Raw genomic sequence first — 25,548 nt, 5'->3', positions numbered from 1 at the left:
ATACATTTAAGGAAAGGTTGAGAAGATTAGACTGAAAATGTAATTGAAGGTGCAGTGTAATTATCTAAGTTGTGTCATGTAATTAATTAAGTTCATGTGTAATTAATTAAGATGATATGTAATTTAGTTTATATGTAAATAAATTAGGGTGATATGTAATTAATTAAGATGATATGTAATTAAGTTGATTTGTAATTAATTAAGGTGATATGTAATTACTTAAATTGGTAATAGATGGGTGAAATAGAAGTACTTATAAGTTAGATTTACTTTTGCTTATTGTAGGCGTTATTATAGAATAGTTAGAAATAAATTTAGGTTTATTTTATTTTTTTTATTTTTTATTTTTTTTATTTTATTTATGTAGACATTTCCGTATTGCTTGTTTCCTACATAAAATTATTAGTTTTAGAGAATTTGCACAGTAAACGCAATTATTTCTAAGCAAAGTGTAAATATCCCACCATTGTTTTCTCCCTGTTTCGTAATCACACTGTAGCTCCGTTCTTAGTGAAAGTAGCCCTGGATAATCTGCAATTTAAATAGCAGGAAGGATTACACCTATATGAATATTTCGGGCGATAATAGAAAAGACTTACTTACGCCACTGATATACCGCTCAAGGATGAAGATCACACTTGACGTCGTTTATCGCTTAGTACGCAAGCAGAGTAAAGAAACCGGAAATCTTTTGTTTCACAACATGCCACCAAATTAGGCAATTTATTCACATGTTCCCGTTATCATCGTATCGGACGGACGACAAATATTGAGAGATAAAATTCTTGACAGCTCAAATGGAACCAAACCCTGCTTAATACTATCTAAGTAATACGAAAAAGAAAACCAGAGTTGAATATTTTTGTAGTTTATCTATATCCTGTTTTGCAAGAACCGTAGTAGTCTTTCGTGCGCAACTTCCATTGCTGTTCGTCCATCCACAATCCACTTTCTAAATATCTGGATTTCATGGAAGTTGTCAACTGTCACATTCTGTTTTCCTCGGACGACCTGTTTTCTTTTATTTAGTGCTCAATTTAACACAAGTTTTGATATAATTTGGTAACCCTTTCACATTGAAAAGTAATTTTTCTGTTCTAGTAAAACTGAAAGGGATGATTACAGAATATGATTTTGATGTTATTTAATTATAAAGAACTTTCATTTCATAACTTTCGAGTCTAAACATATGATTATAAATTGAATTATTCTACTTGATATTAATTGCACAAATTTGTATAGCTTAATGAAAGTATGCTTACTTTGTATTGTATATATTTGTATAGTTTTAGCCGATGAATTGTACAGGGACATCATTTTATTTTTACTTGCATTTTTTATTGTACCTGCATTTCTGAATGTACTTCACTCCCACCCCTTTCACTAATGTCCTTGCTCCCGTCAGACACACAAACTTACGGCCGCTGTTGCATTCGAAGTCTTCAAGCAGTGAAGTAAAAACTGCAGTGTATAGTGTGTTTCATAAATATGGTTGCATTTTCTATAGAAGAAAGAACCTTTATTAATAATATCGTACTAAAAAATTATATTCAAGAAACGATAAATTCAATTTCAGAGAATATGCTTCAAAATGTTTTTAATAATATGCGTAAAGAATTGAAGCCTGCATTGTAATGAACGGCAACCATTTTCAGCAACTTGTTTAAAAATTCAGATTAGCTTATTTTGAATTGAGGTGGCTAGAAGCAAAGGAATGCTAGTGACATTTGTAATAACATGAGTTAAGTGCATCCAGTGTAAGCTAAAGTATCTAAAATTTTAGTGGCAAAGGGATATTTTAATCGCATCACACATTAAAATTTAAATAAAAATTTCACCGATTTTACGAAAGCTTAAATATTTAAACCCCATTTTCTCAAAAGTAACTTAAGTGCACTTACATCCCTTCACTTATGACCCCCTCAATTTAAATGCACTCTCTATATTGTATGATAGCATCAATAATTAATATTTTAAATAAAGTAGACATTACATAACGAAAAGTTGAGTTTTTGAAAAAAAAAAAAAAAAATGTTACTACTCTACTGTATTTTGATAAATTCCATAAAAGTGATGATCAAACTGAAAATCGTAATATCTATATCCCTGTAACATAAATGGATACACTACTTTTCTCTCCTCCTATAGCTAGTAAAATGATTCGTGTACATATTGCACTAGTAACACCAAACTCCTGTAATGGAAGGGGGCAACAGTGTTTCCGAGTATAGCCAGGTTAATGTTAAAAATGTTGGTAAAAATAAAGTGATGTCCCTGTATATGCTTTAAATTGAATAGTAATTTGTATAGCACTATTGATAACTTGTTTGTGTTTGTAATTTGAAGTAGTTTGCATGATATGTATTATCAATTTCTGTATATCACAACTGATTGAATTGTTTATGCCTTAAATTTAATTAACTTACTTGTTTTGTATTATACATATAGCTCAATTGATGAATGATCTTTTGCGTTTGTAAATTTAATAATCTGATTGGCTATGTATTGTATACTTTTAGTAGAGCCATCGATGTAGCTCAGTCGGCAGACTCGCTGGGCTGCTGATCCGGAGCTGCGTTCGGGCTTGGGTTGGATCCCCCTTTGGTCTTTGGTTTCTTCCGAGGTTTTCCACAGCCGTGGGACTGAAGCCGGATGGTCTATGGCGAGTCCTCGGCATCAACACCTTTGATTTGATTACCTGGTTGGGGTTTTCCGAGGTTTTCCCCAACCAAAAGGCAAATTCCGGGTAATATTTTGGCGAATCCTCGGACCTCACCTCATCTCACTACATCTCGCCAAAATATTGTAAAAAATTGCAGAAAATTGTAAAAATTGTAGAAAATTACTAAATTGCAAAACTGTAAAAATTTGTAAAAATTGTAATTGTGATATTGTAAAATTTTGACTTGTTCCACAGCTTAAAGCTTCATTGCTCATGTAAGATCTATGGAATAAAATGAATGATTGAATGAATGAATGAATGAATGAATGAATGAATGAATGAATGAATGAATATAATTCAAATTGAATTTAATTAAGCAAAAAACAAGTCAATTCAGACATTGAGGGCGAAGTTTAAAATCAGTCTTAATTACATATTAGGTTTCAACCCCTCACCTCAGCCACCGCCAATTTGAAATTTCAAATGGTACCCGTATCCTTTGATACTTAAATATGAAAGCGTATTCAATTGTTAATGCATCTCATTCATTTGTTTTCACGTCTTTTGTTTTATATCGTCGCTAGCATGAATAAAAACACAGTCTAGTACATATTATAGTCACGAAGCTTGGGGTAAATTTTTGCATTTCTCGCGATACAATACTTCAAGCGGTTAGTAACTGAGAATACTAGGAACAATACACTGTGCGATAGTAGCGATCCTTGTGGCTAGCAACTAAAGTTCAACTGTCATTGGATGCATATTCCTTACGTATTGAACTTCGTGACTGTGTGTACTAGACTGTGATAAAACTGTGTGTTTAATATCAGAGACTAGCTTCAAATAGGAGTCGAAAGGTTATAAAACTTGATCTCTACATCTAAACTCAACAATGAATTAAGATGCTGGCTGAATTGAAGAATCAGTATAGGTGGTCATGACTTAAAACAACACGACTGTCAACTGTTCATTATCTTCTATTGTTGAAAAGTTGCGCCGATTAAATTGGGAGATAGACTGACGTACTCAAATGGCTCGTGTCAGAGCAGCATATAAATTTAGGAAAAATAATTTGGATTTAGGAAAAATAAAGGCACGGAAAATGCAACATTTAGTTTAAAGGACAAAATTCTGGAGGCAGTTAATAAAAAATTACAAGTTGGAGGGATATTCTGTGATTTGTCCAAAGCCTTTGACTGTATAAACCATTAAATGCGATAGATAAATTAGATTATTACGGAATTAAAGGTGTCGTACACCATTGATTTTACTCATATCTCATAGATAGGAAACAGAAAGTCGAAATCAATACAACTATGAAATCTGCATCGGCATGGGGAACTATTAATAATGGAATTCCTCAAGGATCAATATTAGATCCCCTACTTTTTCTAGTGTTCATAAATGATCTTGCCCCCCTAATAAAAGATGTAGGTCATCCCATATTATTTGCAGATGACACAAGTATAGTAATTACAGCCAATAACTCGAACACATTCCAATCTTCAACAGAGGAAATTCTCTTCAAACTATGCGACTGGTTCTCAGTCAATAAATTAGTATTAAATTGTGACAAAACTAACATAATTCAATTTAAATCCTGTCCAAATTCAACCTCGCAAATTTCTAGCGCAATAATTAATAACAGATCCCTATTAGAAACAACAACCAAATTTCTTGGCTTAAAAATCGATAATGTGTTAAATTGGAAAAATAATATTAAAGAAATTACCCCCAAACTAAATTCAGCATGTTTTTCTATTACATCTATGGAAAAGATAGTAAATACCAATACCTTAAAAACAATATACTTTGCATACTTTCACTCGGTAATGAGTTTTGGAATAATATTCTGGGGAAATTCCACAGATAGTAACAGTATATTCCTATTACAAAAAAGAGCAATTAGAATAATAGTAGGTGCCAAATCTAGGGAATCTTGTACGACTATTTTAAAAAAACTACAAATAATGCCCATGGCTTGTCAGTATATCTTTTCATTACTAATCTTCCTCGTATGTAATCGTGAAAACTTTGTAACTAATTCAACAGTTCATAGCATAATTACACGTCAAAAAAATGACTTTCATACTCCATCGGCAAGTCTATCGTGCTATCAAAAAGGAGTGCGTTATATGGCAGTAAAAATTTTTAATAGCTTCTCTATGGATATAAAAATGAAACTGAAAACATAAGATTATTTAGGGCCAAATTAAAGAAGTACCTAATTTCTCACGCCTTCTATTCTGTAGGTGAATTCATGACATTCAATAACGCTTCATGAAATTGATACTAAAACTTTGTGTTGTACTAGTAGACTATATTGTAAATCTCGTCTGAATATTTTTTATCTAGACTGTGACTATAAATTAAGACTTTATAATAGTATTAAGTTTTTTTACTTGTTCCATATTCTAGCTGTGAAGCAATGTATGAATACCATGGAATGTTAATAAGTACAATACAATACAAAGCTGGCATACAACTTAGAATTCAAGCAGTGCAAGACTTGAAGGAACCAGACAAGGAAGAGACAGTGCGACATTGTCGATGGTTCCAGGCTCTTTGTATATAAAATATATAGATTCTCTCCATCACATGGTTTTCTGATGTTTTCACCTCCTTCAATTGTCATAGAAGCAGATATTGGGTTCACGAAAATCACCATGGTAACCATGAAATGCTATCACATTCTAAGAAGGTTGAGTTGTGGCGTGCATGTCTGTCTTAAGAATCATTTGCTTCATTTTTTCTATGAGGCAGCGAACACTGGGGTTTACAGTCAAATCTTCGCTGAATTGGTGGAAAATTTGACGACACCGAGTTGACGGCGGGCTACTTCCAGCAAGATGGCGGTACAAGCCCCAAATCCAACGAGTCCTTGAAGGTAATAACAAGCTTTTTTGTTGATAGCATAATCACATTTAATTATCACTTGAGTTTCAAAAGACAAAGACCACCTGGACATTTCACGTGACTGAACCAGAGTTGTGGCCTTGCGTGTTCGATACCCGCATGAGACGATTGCGTCATTGGGTTTCCTCAACTGTAAGGCAAATGCAAGATAATTACATGGAAAATTCTGGGCCTCATATCACCAAATATCTCGCCCTCGCCAACACTGCGTAACAAATTTTAACATTTTTTGCGTTGGGCAAGTGATACATGTTTTCTACATAATTTGAACCTTCTGAATACGAATATGACATAAAAACAGTTGTTGGTTACAGTTTTTGAGAAATTTTCGAATTTATATATATTCAAAATACTGCTTTATACAGGGTGATTCAGACCACCCGTAACAGCCATTTATTTCGGAATCTAGTGCATGAAAATTTCGAGACAAAAATAATTATAACTAAACCACATGTTAACTTTCACTAGAACTTGATTTTATTAATCAGCTCTAACAGGAAGTAGGTCTGTGGCGTATCACTTTAAAATTTCAAATGAGAGTCGGGTCAAACAGGGTACCATTTGATAGAGCTCTTCAAAACAAACAACTTTCATAGGAAACGTTTTTATTAATTCCTACTCTGCCAGTCACTTGACCACGCCGAAGTGTTAGGAGTCACTGACAGTGTTAGAAGAAGAGTACAGGTGTGTGCTGCTCAGAACGGCAGATAGTTTGAACATTTATAAAAATTAATGGAATTGTCAAGCCTTTCAGTAACATGTCGACATTAATAATTGTCTTGTTTACATTTTCGTCTTGTGACATTTCTCAATATTGATGACATTGTCTTTTTGTACGTTTTCTCATTGAAAGAGCAGGAATTGATTAAAACATATCCTACGAAAGTTGTTTGTTTTGAAGAGCTCTAACAAATGGTACCCTTTTTGACCCGACTCCCATTTGAAATTTTAAAGTGATACGCCATTGACCCTACTTCCTGTTAGAGCTGACTGATGAAATCAAGCTCAAGTGAAAGTTCACATGTGGTTTAGTAATAAATATTTTTGTCTCGAAAATGGTTATGCACTAGTTTCCGAAATAAATGGCAGTTACCGGTGGTCTGAATCACCCTGTATAATGACAATAAGGTCAAACATTCACTGTTCAGAAGATTATAGCATTCTTTTCCTGCATTTTCTATTAAATAGGGCATCAGGTACATCACGAGCTAAAGTCTGACAATAGTCTGCTAGCATATCGGTACTCCACTGTCTTTGTTTTTTTTTCTCCCCATAATTAAAATTTCCTCCTGATGAAAGCGTTCACCATGCTCATCACTGAAATCGCCACAATTCTCGGGGAAAAAGTCAAGATTGGAGTGAAGGAAGTGAATTTTCAGGGACATGTTACAACCCATAGTTTCATACACCAACAGTAACTTTTGCACTAGTTCTTCATAGTTCTCACTTCTATTGTTACCCAGAAAATTTAATACAACCTCCTTGAATGAAATCCAGGCGGCTTTCTCTTTTCCTTCCAACAAAGATTCGAAGTGATTGTCCTTCATTATTTCCCTAATTTGTGGTCCACTGAAAACTCTCTCTTTTATTTTTGAGTGACTAATAATAATAATAATAATAATAATAATAATAATAATAATAATAATAATAATGTTTTATTTTCGCTGGCAGAGTTAAGGCCATAAGGCCTTCTCTTCCACTCAACCAGCCTTAATCAATACAATACATAAATTTAAATTACAAATATTTACACTACACTTAAAAGGTTCTCCAGCAATAATCTTCACTACACATTTATTTAAATTTAGATAAATCTATAAGGTAAAGTAGTAACTTAATTTATGAGCTAATTTAATTCAATGAATTATAATTAATTTAATATTTGAGATAGCTAGTAAAATGATGAAAATTAATTTAATATAAGCTTACTAGGACTATGTTACAGGGAGAATATATATATTTCTATTTCTATAATGAGAATATTAATGTAATTGCCATTAGAGGTTTTGTAAATATATTTAGAGAAATTAAAGATAATAATAATAAGAATGGACAGATGTTAGTTTCATTATAAGTAACAAATATTAATCAGCAATTCATCTGTTAAGTAAGAATTTATGTAATTTTGACCTAAATGAAGCTATTGTCCAACAACCCCTTATATCACTCGGAAGCGAGTTCCAATTTCTAGCAACTGAAACTGTATAGGATGAAGAATATAAAGATGTCTTGTGGTAGGGTATAATGAGTAAATTGTTATGATGAGATCTTGTACTTAGCTGATGATATGCGGATAAATTTTGAAAAAGAGAAGCCACATAGATTGGGGTAGCGGTGCGCAGAATTTGAAATAAGAGGACAAGAGAATGCAGGGCTCGTCGATCGCTTAGCCTTAGCCAAGACATAACAGGATAACAGGATATTTTTCCTGGATATGTTTAAATGTTTGAGTTTCTTGATTCATCCCTTTAACAAAATTCTTCATTAACCCTAACTTAATGTGTAAAGGGGCTAAAATTACTTTACTTTGAGGTACAAGGGGTTGATGTATAATATTTTTCTTCCCCGGCTCTAGTGATTGTCGTGTTGACCATAATCATTCTTAATAAATGTTATTATAATGTACCGAGGTACATATGATATTTCCATGCAGATATTCTGCGTCATCATACGATGAAAGAGTAATGGAACGGAGAAAAATTCTCTCCATTACTCTTTCATCATCTGATGACGCAGAATATCTGCATGGAAATATCATATGTACTTCGGTACATTAAAATAATATATATGATATGCGTAAATCATTTCGTGATTTAAGACGGCGCTTATTCCGTCGGATCCCGGCCAAATAGTCACTCATTACGAGTGCACCTCAGCACATGTGTGGACTTCGGTCCTAGGTTCATAGATATCTATGACGTAGTGCAGAGGGCGGCCACTAGAGGGAACCCAAGAGTTGGAACTTAAAACTGAGACGATTCTTCCGACGTCGGGGTGGAATCCGGTGTGGCTTAGTGGATAAAGCATCAGCACGTAGAGCTGAAAACTCGGGTTCAAATCCCGGCGCCGGAGAGAATTTTTCTCCGTTCCATTACTCTTTCATAATCATTATTGTTTCTTCACCCACTCGAGCAAAAATGACTTTAAAATCTGGCGTTCTGTCTGATACAGCCACACGTAATTCTGGCAAAAGTTTTTTTTTTTTTTTTCTTTCTTTCTTTCCCCCAATACACCTATGTAGCCGATCCTGTATTTTGATTTCACAATGTTCATCTGTTGAAAATAATTGCTCAGACTTATAGGTTGACGCATATAGAAGTTCTGTGGAACAGGCAAAGAAACAATAATAATAATAATAATAATAATAATAATAATAATAATAATAATAATAATAATAACAAAGCCTGTGTAGCGTAGTTGGTATAGCGCTGGCCTTCTGTGTTCGAGGTTGCGGGTTCGATTCTGACTCAGGTCGATGGCATTTAAGTGTGCTTAAATGCGACAGGCTCATGTCAGTAGATTTACTGGCATGTAAAAGAACTTCAGCGGGACAAAATTCCGGCACACCGGCGATGCTGATAGAGCCTCGGCAGTTGCAAGCGTCGTTAAATAAACCATTATTATTATTATTATTATTACTATTATTATTATTATTACTATTATTATTATTATTATTATTATTATTATTATTATTATTATTATAAAGTAGGTACAACCTATAAGTCAGAATATTGGGAGTGGCATGTAGTGTAATGGTGTATTATATTGGTTTTAAAGAGCCACACAAAATCGTGTGGTAAATGGGAATTTAATATTTATCCTCGACCATGCCGAAATGTAGTAATTATACACCTGGTAGTAGCCCTTTAATGCACCTCATTAAAGTACAACTATTAATTATAATTCAGTTGTTCAGCCAATAAGGAATCACCATTGTACCATTATAAAACCGCAAGTATCGATTATTATTCTCGGATATGCAATCGAAAGACAACTAGCGAAATGTCACGGAGGCTGGAAATCCAATACTGACGCAGAAGGTTATGTTCTGTTACTATAATAATTAGCGTTAATTGTAAATAATATTCAAATAAACTCAATTTGTCATCTCGTTTTTCAATTCTAAATCCATTTCCAGGTTATATCAAGACTAATCTTCATGTTATTCTTTAGATTATATCAAGGTCAATGACATTCGTGCCTCGGAAAAAATCAATACTTTCGCGTCTGCGCACATCTCACAATTCAGGTCAGTTCCGCTCCTCACTTACGTAACCATAACATGAATACTTATGAATAATTTCATGTTAGAAATATGGTAGGTAGGTAGATTTATTGATTTAGTTCACAAAAGTACAAAACTTAATAATTTAACAAAAGATCTATAATACAAATGTAGTTCTATATAATAAATATCCAATTTCCTAAACTAATTAATCTATCGCAAATCTGAATAATTAATTGGTTCAAACTTGCACTTACGTCAAGTTAGAAATATGGTCGAGCATAAGAATTGTATGAAACTTGCCTATAATGGTAATTAAGACGCTCGTATGAAAATGAAAATTATGAAACTTGCTTGCGCTCGTTTCATAAACAAACATACTTGCGTCTTAATTACTACCATTATAGGCTCGTTGCATAATGTACTATTATTTCATATTCAGAAACTAAAATTTCTCTTCCGATTGCGAATGGAAGTTTGTTTTCTTCACAATCGACACAGAATAACACGACTTCGATACAGCATTGCGAAGGTACAAGAGCCACTGATACCATCGCTCCTTTGTCATGTCGAAAGGGTTGAGGGAGAAAACACTCACGTTTGTATCAAACTCACTAAATGGACGTTGTTTCTGCAACGAGGATTACAAACTACTGAAGCATATCCTACGTGAAAACTAATCGGTGGCTTTATGTAACTGCTGTACGCCAAACGAAAATTTTAAAACCAATATGTCTTATCAGTGTTATCAACCGCAGCCACAAGGTTGAAAAATGTTATAAGAGTGGGGGAGGCAATTAGTTCGTCCTCTAAGTAGCGTTGCTGAGCAGGGAAGCACAGTCCGCCCGAACTGAGTGCAGACATGAACGCGCTGACGGCCGCTCTTGTGATCCAGCTGCTGCTGGTATCAGCGCTGCTGACCGAGGGCTATTACCGGTGCTGCAGGGGGCTCTGCTACAGGCAGTGCGGCGACAGCGGCTGTCTGTGCAGCAACGAGCAGGCCTGCAGCGCAGACAGCGAGTGCGAGGGCTTGCAGTCCTGCAGCACGCCCTGCTCCGTGACGCAGGACCACTGCCCCGACCGGAGCCTGCAGTGCCACGGGTTCTACTGCTGGAACCAGTGCGAGGACGGACAGAACGCGTGGTGCACGGACTACGCCAACGTGCAGTGCCTGCAGGACTCCCAGTGCCGGCCCTTCAACTGCACGCGTCCCTGCACAGCCCTGAAGACAGTCGTCTGTGCTGGCGACCTCAACTGAAGTGACCTTAAATCTAATATATATCGGATACTTGTGCAAAAGTAAACATTTATGTTGTGGGCAGTCGTTTGCTGTAAGTCATGCGCTGTAAATTTTCAACTACTTTCTAAAGTGAGTTTCATCTTGATTATTTCACAAGCGGAGAGCGAAACGAAGCGCGAGGGAAATTATCTGAAAAGATGAATCCAAAAGTGATATTTGCAGGACTATTCAGTAAACAATATTAATAAAAGAAAAATAATATTTTCTTCTTTCAATTTAATTCACTTGCATGTAACAGAGTACCGATGCGTCGTTTTAAGTCAAGATGGCTGGCAACATTGGTGTAGCAGTTATTTCTTTGATAGAACATGACGCAGATATAGAGAAAATTCTAATAATAACATAGATTATGTAGTCTTGATTCATTTCTCATTTTCAACACTGATGTTTTAATTAATAACATTTTGTTACCTTTATGAGCCTATGTTTCATCCATGGTAGTTATTAAATTACGCTATTATTATTTTTAATCTAGTTATTTACTGTAGAAACAGCAGCGATAAGTACACTTTATTATGTATAAGAAATCTGTGGGGTGTCTACATTCCAAATTCTGTGGTGTTCGTCAGAACATGGTAACTCCAAAACGGTAGTTAGAAGCTACAGAAAAGCATGAGCATGTGCATATAGTGCCCTAATCTATGTTATTTTCATTCACATTTATATATAAACTAGAATTCTGATTTTTAAGTGAAAAGTGAAAATAAAAATGCTTGTATTTCAAAACAGCTTTTTTGGAGCCCACAGAAATATGTTCCTCTTAATTATGTCAAAATAAACTTTTAGGAAGTCACAAATTTAAGTTATCATTAAATGATCTCGCAAAAAAGGTATCGGAATGTCCGATTTAACATGAAAACAAATTAAGAAACAAAGCGACATAAATCCAAATTGTGGTTAATACTATACAGGGTCATTCACGAGGATTTACCGTCCCTTACGGAGCTTATTTCCGAAGACATTCTGAGCAAAATTGTCATATAAACATTTGTCCTAATCTCAATATTTTCAGAATTACACTAATTTGAAGTTGTTTGTAAAATATCATTATTCTTGAGTTTTAAGGGCAAAATAATATTGCAGATAAAGAATGAACTATTCAGGAATATCATTTCTTTAATTAGCTAGTATTCTGAAGCTAAAAATATGTTGTGAATTCTATAGTTGCTTCGTAGAGTTTTTTTTTCTGATTTTTAACTACAAAATTACATTTTCTTACGCATTTATCACAATTGTTACAAATCACGTCACTGTTGTAAATTCTTTAAGACTGTACATTAGGATGCATAATTAAACTGTAAAGAATCAAGTTCCTAAAGTCGTATGATTTGTAACAATGTTTGTGATAAATGCATAAGAATGATGTAATTTTTAGTTAAAAATTGAAAAACAAAATTTATACAAAGCAAGTGACAACACATTTTTAGCTTCAGAATGCTAGCGAATTAAAGAAATGATACTTCTCAATAGTTCATTCTCTATTTGTAATATTCTTTTACACTTAAAAAAAAGGTAAAGGTATCCCCGGAACATGCCATGAAGGCACTTGGGGGCATGGAGGTAGAGCCCCATGCTTTCCATGACCTCGGCACTAGAATGAAAGACCCGGTACTCAATTTTATAGGAGGAGGAGTGAACCTCGGGGCCATTCTGAAAGTTTGGCAACGAGAAAAAATCCCGTTACCACCTGAGATCGAACCCCGGACCTTCCAGTCCGTAGCCAGCTGCTCTACCAACTGAGCTACCCGGCCGCCATAGCTTTCTTAAAAAAAGAGTTTTTTTTTGCTGTTTTTGTGGTCCAAATAATTGTTTTCAATGTTAAGTACTGACGTATACTATTTTGAGAAAAATATATGCTTATAAATGCACAGATTATGTAACAGAGTTTTATGTTTTACCCTTAAAACTCAAGAAAAAAGATATTTTACAAACAACTTCAAATTAGTGTAACTTTGAAAATATTGAGATTAGGACAAATGTTTATATGACATTTTTTGCTTAGAATGTCTTCGGAAATAAGCTTCGTAAGTGACGGTAAATTCTCGTGAATCACCCTGTATATTTTATTTCAAGTTAATAATTATTATTCCTGATTACACGAGGAAATATATGTTACCGCTTCAAAGTTCCCAGGGCTACTCTAAAGGATTTAGACATTTCCGTATTGCTTGTGTCGTATGTAAAGTTATTAGTTACAGAGAACCTACACACTAAATGCAATTATTTCTATGCAGAGTGTGAATAATCCGCCAATACTTTCTCCCTGCTTCGTAACCACACTGTAGCTACATTCTTAGTGAAAATGACTCCGAATTATTTGCAATTTAAATAACAGGAAAATAAGAGTGCAAGATAAGTTGAACATTTCGGGCGATAATATTTGATAGATAGATGGATTTATTGAGTAATATTATACATACAAATTTTATATTATCATAATTTTCTCTAAAATCCAATGCACGGGTCTTCTGACCGTACGTGCTTTGTACACAAACAAGTCCTACTTTGTAGGTCCCCCCCCCCCTACCTATGATTATATCCAACTACTCTCTAAAAGAAGACACATATTAAAATGGAAATGGCACAATAAAACACTCTATATAATATATCCTAACCTAAAAGACCTAAAAGTGTACAGTTGGGTGGATACTATTATCCCTTCCTCAGTTCGCGTCACAAACTTCAACAGCTGAAGTTCTAATCTTTCTCGCCTTCAAGAGGAACAATCCAGTCTTTTGTTCCCATTCTCTATTCCCCATGAGGTCAAGACATGCGAGCGAACTCCTATTCTGACTTAGCATCGAGGGTGGTAGATATTTTCTCCGTACATGTTCCAATTCGACACACTGTAATAAAATATGCTTATAGGAATCCTCTTCTTTGCAAAGCGGACAAAGGCGCTCTCCTTCTTCGTTGACAATTTTATTACCCTTGCAAGCCCCCAATCTTAGCCACGCTAAACCTGCTCTGCTGTCCTTGTTACAATAATTTATGTAGTCACACCTCCCCCAGTTAAGCATGAGATCTGATTGTAGATGTAGTGAGGACTTTTCCGAACATTGGAGCTCAATCTCTTGCCTCTCGATATCAATTAATCGCATCTTCACATTACGCCATACATTCCTCTTGTTATTCTCTCCTTTCTCCCACACCCATCCCATTCCTATATGATGCAGCCCTCTCTGCAGTTTATAAACCCACCCCTTTTCCCAACCCTCTCTTTGTTGAACTTTGTAGCAAATCGACCGTAGAAGCGACTGATCCCCAAATATAATTTAAACCAATATTTTATCACCCTAACTTTCATATGAATTGCTTCGTTTTGAAGCCCAAACTCCTTCAGCACCCCGCAGTTAGCTGTGCTTCTGCCAATTCCAAGTATTCGTTTCAGGGAGTCCGTTTGTACCTTATTTAGTTTTCCCGCATTTTCCCAACCCCAAATTTCCGCCCCATGCAACATAGATGACCTAACCACAGATCCATATACTAGCTCCAATATAGCGATAATATAATAATAATATGCGTTACAAGAGCGGTATGTTGAAGTTTTCATGTTCGAGGAAAAGTTTGAAAAAGCGAAACGTAGTTGAGCTTTTTTAATTTCCGAGAATTGAAAGAAAACATACCGCTCGTGTATCGTACATTATTTTGTGCGAAGATCGTTTACTACATACCTGAAAGAGGAATTTCTAATTAGTTGCAATGAAATCTCCATCTTTGTTTCTGTTCAATGAAGGCAAATTTGCAAAACAAAAATATCTATCTTCAACATTGTTGCTTTAAAATGTTTTCTGTGTTTACTATACTTCAGCAGGCCGTGATATACGTCTGTCTTTTTTTCCCCCCAGTCTATAAATGCGAACTTGAAACAAACGGCTTCCTTAATGTTACTTGCATCACGAATGCAGTAACTTTAGTGGAGTTGTAGAGTTTACTTAATTTTTGAAAATATTTAAAAACAATAATTAACAGTGCAATTTAGGTGAAATTGCAGTGGTAAGTTTCCAATTTATAATTATTACTATGTTAAACGTCTCTAAAAATAATATGTTAAAAGCCTAAAGCAGTAAAATCAATATGTCACTTAAGCGGTAAGAAGAGGGAAATTGTTATGTGTGTTAGGTTGGGAATACTGAATGTGGAATTTTAGACCTACCGCGGATTGGTTTTGTGCGGAAACCAAGCAAATACGCACGATCTCGCACAAAAGAATTATTTAGCCTACTTAATAACAATTCTCAAGGGTAAAAAAAAAACATTTCAGGTCGTTTATCGCTGTATTAAGCGGAATAAAACTGACTTCATATCTGTTCTTTTACAACATGCCAACAGCTTAGGTAATTTAGCATAAGCATATTAATATTTATCACCGTATGGAATGGACGATAAATAATGAGAGATAAGATTCTTCACAGCTCAAATGGCGCCACACTGTAAGTTTAATACTATCTAAGTAGTACGTAAGAGAAAACCTTGGTGTTGAATATGCTTAGTTCATTTATATCCTCTTTTGTAACAAGTGTCATAGTCGTTTGCGCCCCACTTCCATTGCTGTCTGTCCACCACAAAAAGCCCTTTCTAAACATCTGGACTTCATTGAAATTGTTAGCTGTTACATTCTGTTTCCCTCTTTTATTTAGTGCTCAATTCAATACCAGTTTTGATATAATTCGGCATCCATCTTGATATTGCAACGTAATCTTTTACATTCTAGTAAAACTAAAAGGGAAGATTACAAATGTTTTTGATATTATTTAATTATATAGACTGATTCATATAAATATTTACCACTTTAATCGGTTATTCAATATGAAATGTGAGAAGTGGTTAATAAATTCATGGAAGAGTGGTGTAAAAATGTTTGTATTAGAGGGTTAAAAATCATAATATTCTTGCCATAGCGGTAAATAAAAAACTCTACTACATAGATGGGGAAAATTTACAATATATTGGAACAACAGACAATATACGTTATCTAACATCTACTTCCAAAAAAAAATAAAGCATATCTTAGAAATTACGAATTCAACCCATAACCATTCACGCTGCAACTTGGCAAGAACCCTAACTTAATCTACACAAATTAGCAATCATTTAGATCCGTGTAGATACATTGTAAACTTTAGTCTAAATAATAAGGAAAACTACATGACGTAACCAAATACACACCATATGTATCACACAGAATTCGCATATGAGCATGCAGTCTTTATTGAAGAAAATTAAATGGACACTTGATAAAAAAAAACCGCTAAAGTTTGAAGTTCTCACTGGTCAAATTACTATTGTTGACGTCACTTCTGTTTCCTCATTGGATGCACGATCGTCATCAAATAAGGCGACTGGCTACTACTGCTTTTCACCTGAGACGGAACAGGCCAAATGGCCTAAACCCTGATAGCTATTGATGATGATATTGATTTCCTCTTACTACATATATGAAAGGAGCCAGTTTTCTGCCTTTAAGAAAATTGGCGCCAAAATCCATTCATAAAATTTCAGAATCCCTACAGAGTAAACTTTAAATTGGATTTCATTAGGTTTGTTCCAGCAAAGCAATTAAAACGCGTTACGAATTAATACCGAACATATTTCGACGCATGCGTTCTCAAAACTAGTTCGGGATTTTACATTGTTGCAACGTTTCCTGAACTGTTCTTTCACGGCCTTCGGAGTTCTTCTCATATTAAAATTATGTGTATCTTCTGAACTTAATTTATCATAAAATATATCACTATCACCTTTAAAATAAATCACGATCGTCATCAAATAAGGCGACTGGCTACTACTGCTTTTCACCTGAGACGGAACAGGCCAAATGGCCTAAACCCTGATAGCTACATATATGAAAGGAGCAAGTTTTCTGCATTTAAGAAAATTGGCGCCAAAATCCATTCATAAAATTTCAGAATCCCTACAGAGTAAACTTTAAATTGGATTTCATTAGGTTTGTTCCAGCAAAGCAATTAAAACGCGTTACGAATTAATACCGAACATATTTCGACGCATGCGTTCTCAAAACTAGTTCGGGATTTTATTATTGTTGCAACGTTTCTTGAACTGTTCTTTCACGGCCTTCGGAGTTCTTCTAATATTATAATTATGTGTATCTTCTGAACTTAATTTATCATAAAATATATCACTATCACCTTTAAAATAAATCACGATCGACTATATTTAATTTCAACCTGCCCAGTCTCGAAGCTTTTTAGCCTCGACCTCAGATTAAGCCATCTGCGCATGCGTCAGCAGTTCAGAATTCCCAGTTCCTCTTCTTAATCAAGAACCAATTTCACTCGTTCCGAACGAGTTCTAAAGCACGCTAAACAAGAAACTGAGAGTTCAGAATCGGTTCAAAGTTCTACCGTCTTACGGATTGCCTCAGTTTCGGTTTAACTAATGTTGAAGCTGTTTCACGAAATTTCTACCATTGCCGCAAAGGAATGTTTCATACAGTGAACAAATATTTATTACGCCAGAAGACGCTATCTGTATTATATTCTATTTATTAACATTCCATGCTATTCATACATGCTTACAAATAGAATACGGAACAAGTAAAAAAACTTAATACTATTATAAAATCTTAATTTATAGTCACAGTCTAGATGAAATATATACAGAAGAGATTTACAATATAGTCTACTAGTACAACACAAAGTTTTAGTATCAATTTCATGAAGTGTTATTGAATGTCATGAATTCACCTACAGAATAGAAGGCGTGAGAAATTAGCTACTTCTTTAATTTGGCCCTAAATAATCTTATGTTTTGAGTTTCATTTTTTATATCGATAGGGAGGCTATTAAAAATTTTTACTGCCATATAACGCACTCCTTTTTGATAGCACGATAGACTTGCCGATGGATATGAAAGTCATTTTTTTGACGTGTATTTATGCTATGAACTGTTGAATTAGTTACAAAGTTTTCACGATTACATACGAGGAAGATTATTAATGAAGAGATATACTGACAAGCCATGGGCATTATTTGTAGTTTTTTTCAAAATAGTCCCACATGATTCCCTAGATTTGGCACCTACTATTATTCTAAATACTCTTTTTTGTAATAGAATTATATTGTTACTATCTGTGGAATTTCCCCAGAATATTATTCCAAAACTCATTACCGAGTGGAAGTATGCAAAGTATATTGTTTTTAAGGTATTGATATTTACTATCTTTTGCATAGATCTAATAGCAAAACAAGCTGAATTTAGTTTGGGGGCAATTTCTTTAATATGATTTTTCCAATTTAACACATTATCGATTTTTAAGCCAAGAAATTTGGTTGTTGTTGTTTCTAATAGGGATCTATTGTTAATTATTGCGCTAGAAATTTGCGAGGTTGAATTTGGACAGGATTTAAATTGGATTATGTTAGTTTTATTACAATTTAATACTAATTTATTGACTGAGAACCAGTCACATATTTTGAAGAGAATTTCCACTTGTTGAAGATTGGAATGTGTTGGAGTTATTGGCTGTAATTACTATACTTGTGTCATCTGCAAATTATATGGGATGACCTACATCTTTTATTAGGGGGCAAGATCATATATAAACACTAGAGTTTCATACAGTGAACACTATATCTATACCTCACAAATAAAAAAGACAGTTGTGAAATTTACCTAAGAATTAATTACTAAAAATTAACTACATAGATCTCTCATCCAGTACTTTATCTACGCCTAGCAGAAAAACACACACACGGCCAGGCAGATCGTTAAGCGATTTACTGCTGGTAAAATGACAGTTGAAGACACAGACTACGAATCTGTCTATTCAAAACCCGGATGGAAAAACTGGCCGAGTGCAGGAGGGATCATGACGCGTGTTTACAAAAGCAACAGCGTGCGGTATCCATCGCAACTAATAAACATTTGAACAGAGTTTAATGGTTTGTGGACTCTCTGACATCCCAACATATAAATCCTCTTTGAAACCTTGAAAATAATCGTTATGAGAGCGCAAAGTTTGTTATCGAACAACGAAATATCGTTTTCTAGTAACTGTGAACTCAGAGACAAACATCAATATAATAATACAGTCAATGCTGTCAATGTTTTCTTATTCCTCAGGGAGTCCACGATAAGTCACATGTCACAATTAGATAGGCATAAATAACAATGTATTGTTACTTACTTCCTTACTTACTTACTGGCTTTTAAGGAACCCGGAGGTTCATTGCCGCCCTCACATAAGCCCGCCATCGGTCCCTATCCTGAGCAAGATTAATCCAGTCTCTATCATCATATCCCACCTCCCTCAGATCCATTTTAATCCTGCCATCTAAGTCTCAGCCTCCCTAAAGGTCTTTTTCCCTCCGGCCTCCCAACTAACACTCTAAATGCATTTCTGGATTCGTGCTACATGCCCTGCCCATCTCAAACGTCTGGATTTAATGTTCCTAATTATGTCAAGTGTAATACAATGAGTGCATAATAATAATAATAATAATAATAATAATAATAATAATAATATAATAATAAAAAATAATAATAATTCACTCGCCCTTAGACAATTTAACAAAACTATGGAAATAAACAACAATATGAGGTCGCCATTAGTACAAAACCCACAAGAATACGATTATAATATACAGAGTGATTCATAAGAAGTTATCGCCATTTACGAAGCATATGCCTGACGACATTTTGAGCAAAAAAGTCATATAAACATGAGTCCTATCTCAATATTTTCAGAGTTACAGTAATTTAAAAAAATTGTCAAAAAAAAACTTTTTCTTTAGTTTTAAGGGTAAAATAATATTACAATTTTAGAGAATGAACTATTCAGAAGTGTACTTTGTTTAATCGGCAAGTATTTTGAACCTAAAAATGTTTTGTTAATTTCATATTTGCTTCGTAAAGACATTTCATTTTAATTTTTAACTTCAAAAATTGCATTTTTTTTTTACACATTTATCACAACTGTTACAAATCACGTCATTCTAGTAAACTGTTTAAGACTGTACATTAGAATGCAAACTGAACTGTAAACGATCAAGTTGCTACTAATCGCGTGATCTGTAACAATTCAGCAATAAGCGTGTAATAATAATGTAATTTTTAGTTTAAATTTTGGAGAAAAAAAAACTGTACAAGACAACTAAGGAATTAACAACACACTTTTAGCTTCAGAATACCAGTCACTTAAAAAAGTATATTTCTGAATAATTCATTCTCTAGTTGTAATATTCTTATACACTTGAAACTAAAACAAAAGTACTTTTTTAACAATTTCAAATTTGTGGAACTCCAGAAATATTGAGAATAGGACGCATGTTCACATGACATTTTTTGCTCAAAATGTCTCCAGAAATATGCTCCGTAAGTGGCGATAACTCCTCGTGAATCACCCTGTATAAAACCTCGACACAACTCGTATTGTACTATGAAATTGAAGCTTGGATTATGAAGAAGAATGAACGCAGGTTGAGCGTTTCTGAAACTTTGTTCTAAGGAAAGAACTAGTTGGCTATACAAACTGGAACCTTAAACGAAATGAAGACATTACTTAACGTCCAACCCATCTTGAGTTCATCTCCTATTACCAAGACAACTGGAGAAACCATCTTCAAAAAATGATTGCCCGCAGAATTCCCAAAGCAATACTGAAATGCCGTCCATAGAGTATGAGATCCTTTGAAGTTAAATTCTTCGTTGAGGCCGTAACAGACCTAGGCCTACTTGAAAGCCTGGAGAAGTACTACCTTATTTAAAAAAAAAAAAAAAAAAAAAACAACATAATTTGCATCCGTACGCGTAATAAAGTTGTTCATTCAGATATTTTTAAATGAATCAAGAATTAAACACCTTGATTACACAACTTTTAACGCTATATAACTTTGGAAAACATATTATATAACTTTCACGTGTTAAATTTCATGCTACCTTGTTAACATGTTTCGGCCTGTTATTGGCCTTCATCATCGTTGCAAATGGCGCTTGCGCCACAATGGCTCAGAATCCTTCAGTTTATCTATATTTTGTAGAGCATGCAGAAGAAAATTCTACTTGATATACTTAAAATAATTGTAGAGCCGATTAGGTTCTGAATAAGTAGAAATGCGCTAAAAATGCAAGTGTGAAAAAACCACTTTCAAAGTAGGCAACGAAGTATTTAAATACATTTCTAAATTATAGACATCAGTTCAAAGAATTTGAGTGACCACAAGGGTCCTGAATACAATAAACATGTACAATATAGTGTGATGTGATACATTAAAGAAAAAAGAAAGTTAATTGTTGAAGGCAAATATAAGTGAATTAATTGAAATAGAGATGATGACGTAATATTTGAAGAGAACCCTTGATAATATTTATAAGGACAGACATTACATAATCAAAAGGGATGTGAAGTTCCTTAAGATAATTCCATGTGAATTTTGTAATAGAACCTCTACTGCCAAACAGCAAACCAATGACGGACCATTGTTTAAGAGGGACGTTGTACTTTTGAGAAAGATACGGCAGACAAGGTTCATATATGGACTTCTTCTCTATATCAACCTCGGTGGCCTGATTTAGGTTTCTTTCGAAACGGATAGTAGGGTCAAGAACAAGAGCCCGTTTTAAGCGTCCGTTGATAGCAATAATGTCTGCCCGTCTAACGTATGACGTCATTACTGATAGTTCTAAATGTGGTAGGGGTCTGTAGATTTATTTTTTGTAGCAAAAAGAAAAAGTTTCACCGGAAATGGTCGAAATCTCACCTTCAAACCATCCCCCCAAAATATAAACTCAATGGAAGAAGGGCAATAAAGAAGTAACAAAAATAACAATAACAGCATATTAAATATGATGCAGATGAAATGTGAAAAACTATGAATGACGATAATGATGAAGGTTGTCCAGATCACATAAAAACTGCAATACACAGCACGGAAACACTTTCTAGTTCTATTCAGTGTTGTCGTTTCATCGCCTGTGCAAGCTATGAAGACGAAAATCTTAATAAGATGGTACATTAAATGGTATGCAAACGACAAAAGAGCCCTATAGCTTAAAAATTAACTTATTTATACGATCGTGAAATCCGTGATAGCTTCTCCATTACTTTTATGCCCCGTTTCGGATTTGCAACAGATGTGGCGGTTGTCATGGAGTCGACGTTGCTATGGTGACGTTGAACTAGTGTGTAGTTAGAGTTGCTACACCCGAGAATATTATTCTATAGTCCAGTGATGTCAAAGCAAGCGCATTTTTCTGACCTTGACGTCGTGCGCGGGCATCAAACGCTAAGTATGGAAAGAGGAAGGGTTGTGTATATGAATAAGCAGCCTGTTGGATTAAGAAAACAGTGGTGCACAAACTTCAAACGGAACGTGAAATTTTATGTCGTTATTTTTATATGGTTTCTTTCTGTTTGATATTATCTATATTGTCTGTAAAACAAAAGTACTAACACTGATTTCTTAATATTGCACTTGTGTTTTAAATCTTAATAACATAATAGAGAGTTAAGAAGGAATATTCACTTAAATTCCATAGTAGTATAATATTATACTGTATTAAGTGGATGAAACACATCATTCATAAAAGAAAGTGATATTCCAAAGAAAGAGATTGAGTATGACATGATATTGATGGTATCTTTAGCCTTACAAAAGTAATCAATAAACTAATCAAAACAATATTACAGTACAAAGCAAAGTTACCTAGGTACTGTATCTGTTTTAACTGTAACTAATATTACATAACAAAACTCTTATCGCATTATGCTTTTAAGGTGATATTTGTGAGCAACTTCCTATCATCAGAATATTAAATTATTTTTTCGAAATCTGCTGAAGCTATAGAGCTGACATTTTTACAACACATGGGCACGTATCTTTTGCTTATGATGTAACAGTAGTTGCTTTGTTAATTCATTTCCTTACAAACAATTTCCATGCGAATATTTTCAAAATTTTCAATACACTGTCTTGAGTAATACGTATATACGGTATATTAGATTTACGAAAACATTCTGTAAGTCTACTAAATAAATAGGCCTATACCTGAAAATTTCACTTTTCTATACCAAAAGTTGATAAAATATTTCTTTTGAATATAAAAATCAAACTTGTGAAAAATGAGCATTAAAATTAAAACTTACATTCTTATAATGCACTTATACTTCTCAGGCAAATCTAAAAATTACCATGGATACAGTTTTAATAAGTTCTCTTCCCTTTATCCATTGAATCAGTGCTGGCCATCCCTGAATATAGCTCGACCAAGCGCCATATACTACCTCCTTCGTCTGTCTCTTTCCTTTCCGCTGTAAAGCGCTCAGGCTCTCCTGGGCTCTAAAGCGCGCGCTTGCTCCTATGGGCATCAATTGACATGCCTGGACTAATGTGTACTTAGAGATGCTACACCCGAGAATATTATTCTATATGCCGTTTCTTTAAAGTTGAAAGAAAAACAATTACATTTCGTCAATATCAACCCCCTTGTGATGGTGGTGGTGGTGGTGGTGGTGGTGGTGATCAGCGTCTAATGACAGTGCAACGCATTGAACTCACCCGTCCACGAGGGGCACCTCTCTCAGCATGGAACGAACTGCTGACAGGTGGTCCAGATTGTGAGACCCGTGTCGCAGTCTGGCGGTGAGAGGAAGAACCACACCGACCCCCGTCAGTGTGAGCAATACCAGCAGCATGCAGGCCAGGCACCAGGACCGAGGCGCGGACCCTGGGAACAGATCAGGAGCAGATGTGTATCAAGTCCCTGCTGGTAACATGTGCCATGGCACGGTGCAAGAGTGAACTCATTGCTTTCTCTGGAACTGCAAGTGAAGAGGATGAAACTAATTCAACTGTTAGTAAAATAGTTACGGTATTACAAATTGTGCTAAAATAGTACATTATGCAACGAGCATATAATGAAGGTAATTAAGAAGTGAGTAAGGATGTTTATGAAACGAGCGCAAGCGAGTTTCATAATTTTCATACGAGCTTCTTAATTACCATTATAGGCGAGTTCCATACGACTTTTTATGCTCGACCATATTTCTAACTTGATATTATTAATTTTTTAGCAATGTCCCGTATGTTGTGAGATGTGCGCAGACGCGAAAGTATTGATTTTTTCCGAGGAACAGATGTCCACATTGATCTTGCTAGGCCATAAGAACCTACAGAGATAACATTGAAATTAAATTAGACATTGAAAAACGAGATGACAAATTGAATTTATTTAAATATTATTTACAATTAACGCTAATTATTATAGTAACAGAACATAACCTTCTGCGACAGTATTGGATTTCCAGCCTCCATGACTTTTCGCTAATTCTCTTTCGATTGCATATCCAAGAATAATCGATACTTGCGGTTTTATAACGGTAGAAAGCTGACCTGTCATTGGCTGAACAGTTGTAACCTGAGTCGTCATTGGCTGAAAGACCTGACCTTTAATGAGTAGGTGTACTTTAATGACATGCATTAAAGGTCTGCTACCAGGTGTATAATTACTACATTTCGGCATGGTCGAGCATAAAGTTCTTTATAACAGCAGAAAAACGAAATTATTCGAGATAATCGACAGACACACTAACAAGGAAGGTTCACCAAGCGATAATGGATTTTCAGAACGATTTTTCCCCCCATAAGTTCCATTTGAAATAAGAAACCTCCTCATAAATTTCTGCATCCGAAAAGGGCCTAGTTTTCGAGATATGATTTTTTTAAATTCCTCAATCCATAGCTATACCAGCTAATGCAAATATCGCTATGTGCTAGATATGTCAGGAAATATATCTCATACATCTTGATTACACAACTTTTAACACTGTATCACTTCGGAATATGTATGGTAAGACTTTCCTGTGTTAAATTTCAACGTACCTCGTTCACAGATTTCGACCTATTTATGGGTCATATTGGGTCATTGGGTCATCTTCTAGACATCACAATAACAAAAGTAGACAACAAACACACATTCAAAGTATACAGAAAACCCACAACAACAACAACAACAACACACATACACAACACATCCAACCACCCCACACAACACAAACAAGCTGCATTCCGAACAATGGTACACAGACTACTCAACATACCAATGAACCAACAGGATTACAACGAAGAGCTAAACACAATCAAATACATAGCACAAGAAAACGGATACAACCCTAACATAATAGACAACATAATACGTAAGACAAAACAAAACCACAAAAAAAAGAATACAACACAAACACAAGAACACAAAAAATACATCACACTAACACACGAAAACAAAAACACACACAAAATTGCAACCTCATTCAAGAAATTAAATTACAACATCGCATACAGAACAAATAACACTCTACAAAAACATCTCAACACACAAACAAACAAATACAACCACACAGGCGTATACAAACTCAAATGTAACACCTGCAACAACTTCTACATAGGACAGACAGGCAGATCGTTTCAAACACGTTACAAAGAACACATC

General features: G+C 34.7%; 1 protein-coding gene across 1 annotated transcript in view; it reads right to left on the bottom strand.

The window, feature by feature from the left end:
• LOC138713919 (dipeptidase 1-like) overlaps nucleotides 1–25,548 on the bottom strand; it is a 1,227,883-nt gene that overhangs the window by 272,465 nt on the left and 929,870 nt on the right. The window contains exon 5 of the mRNA XM_069846458.1: nucleotides 23,622–23,790. Coding sequence (XP_069702559.1) covers nucleotides 23,622–23,790 — 169 coding nt within the window. The remainder of the gene's footprint in view (nucleotides 1–23,621; nucleotides 23,791–25,548) is intronic.

The sequence above is a fragment of the Periplaneta americana genome, chromosome 14, assembly GCF_040183065.1.
Source record: "Periplaneta americana isolate PAMFEO1 chromosome 14, P.americana_PAMFEO1_priV1, whole genome shotgun sequence".
Lineage (NCBI taxonomy): Eukaryota > Metazoa > Arthropoda > Insecta > Blattodea > Blattidae > Periplaneta > Periplaneta americana.
Note: the sequence above shows the minus strand (reverse complement) of the source record. Positions and strands in the feature narration are given on the sequence as shown.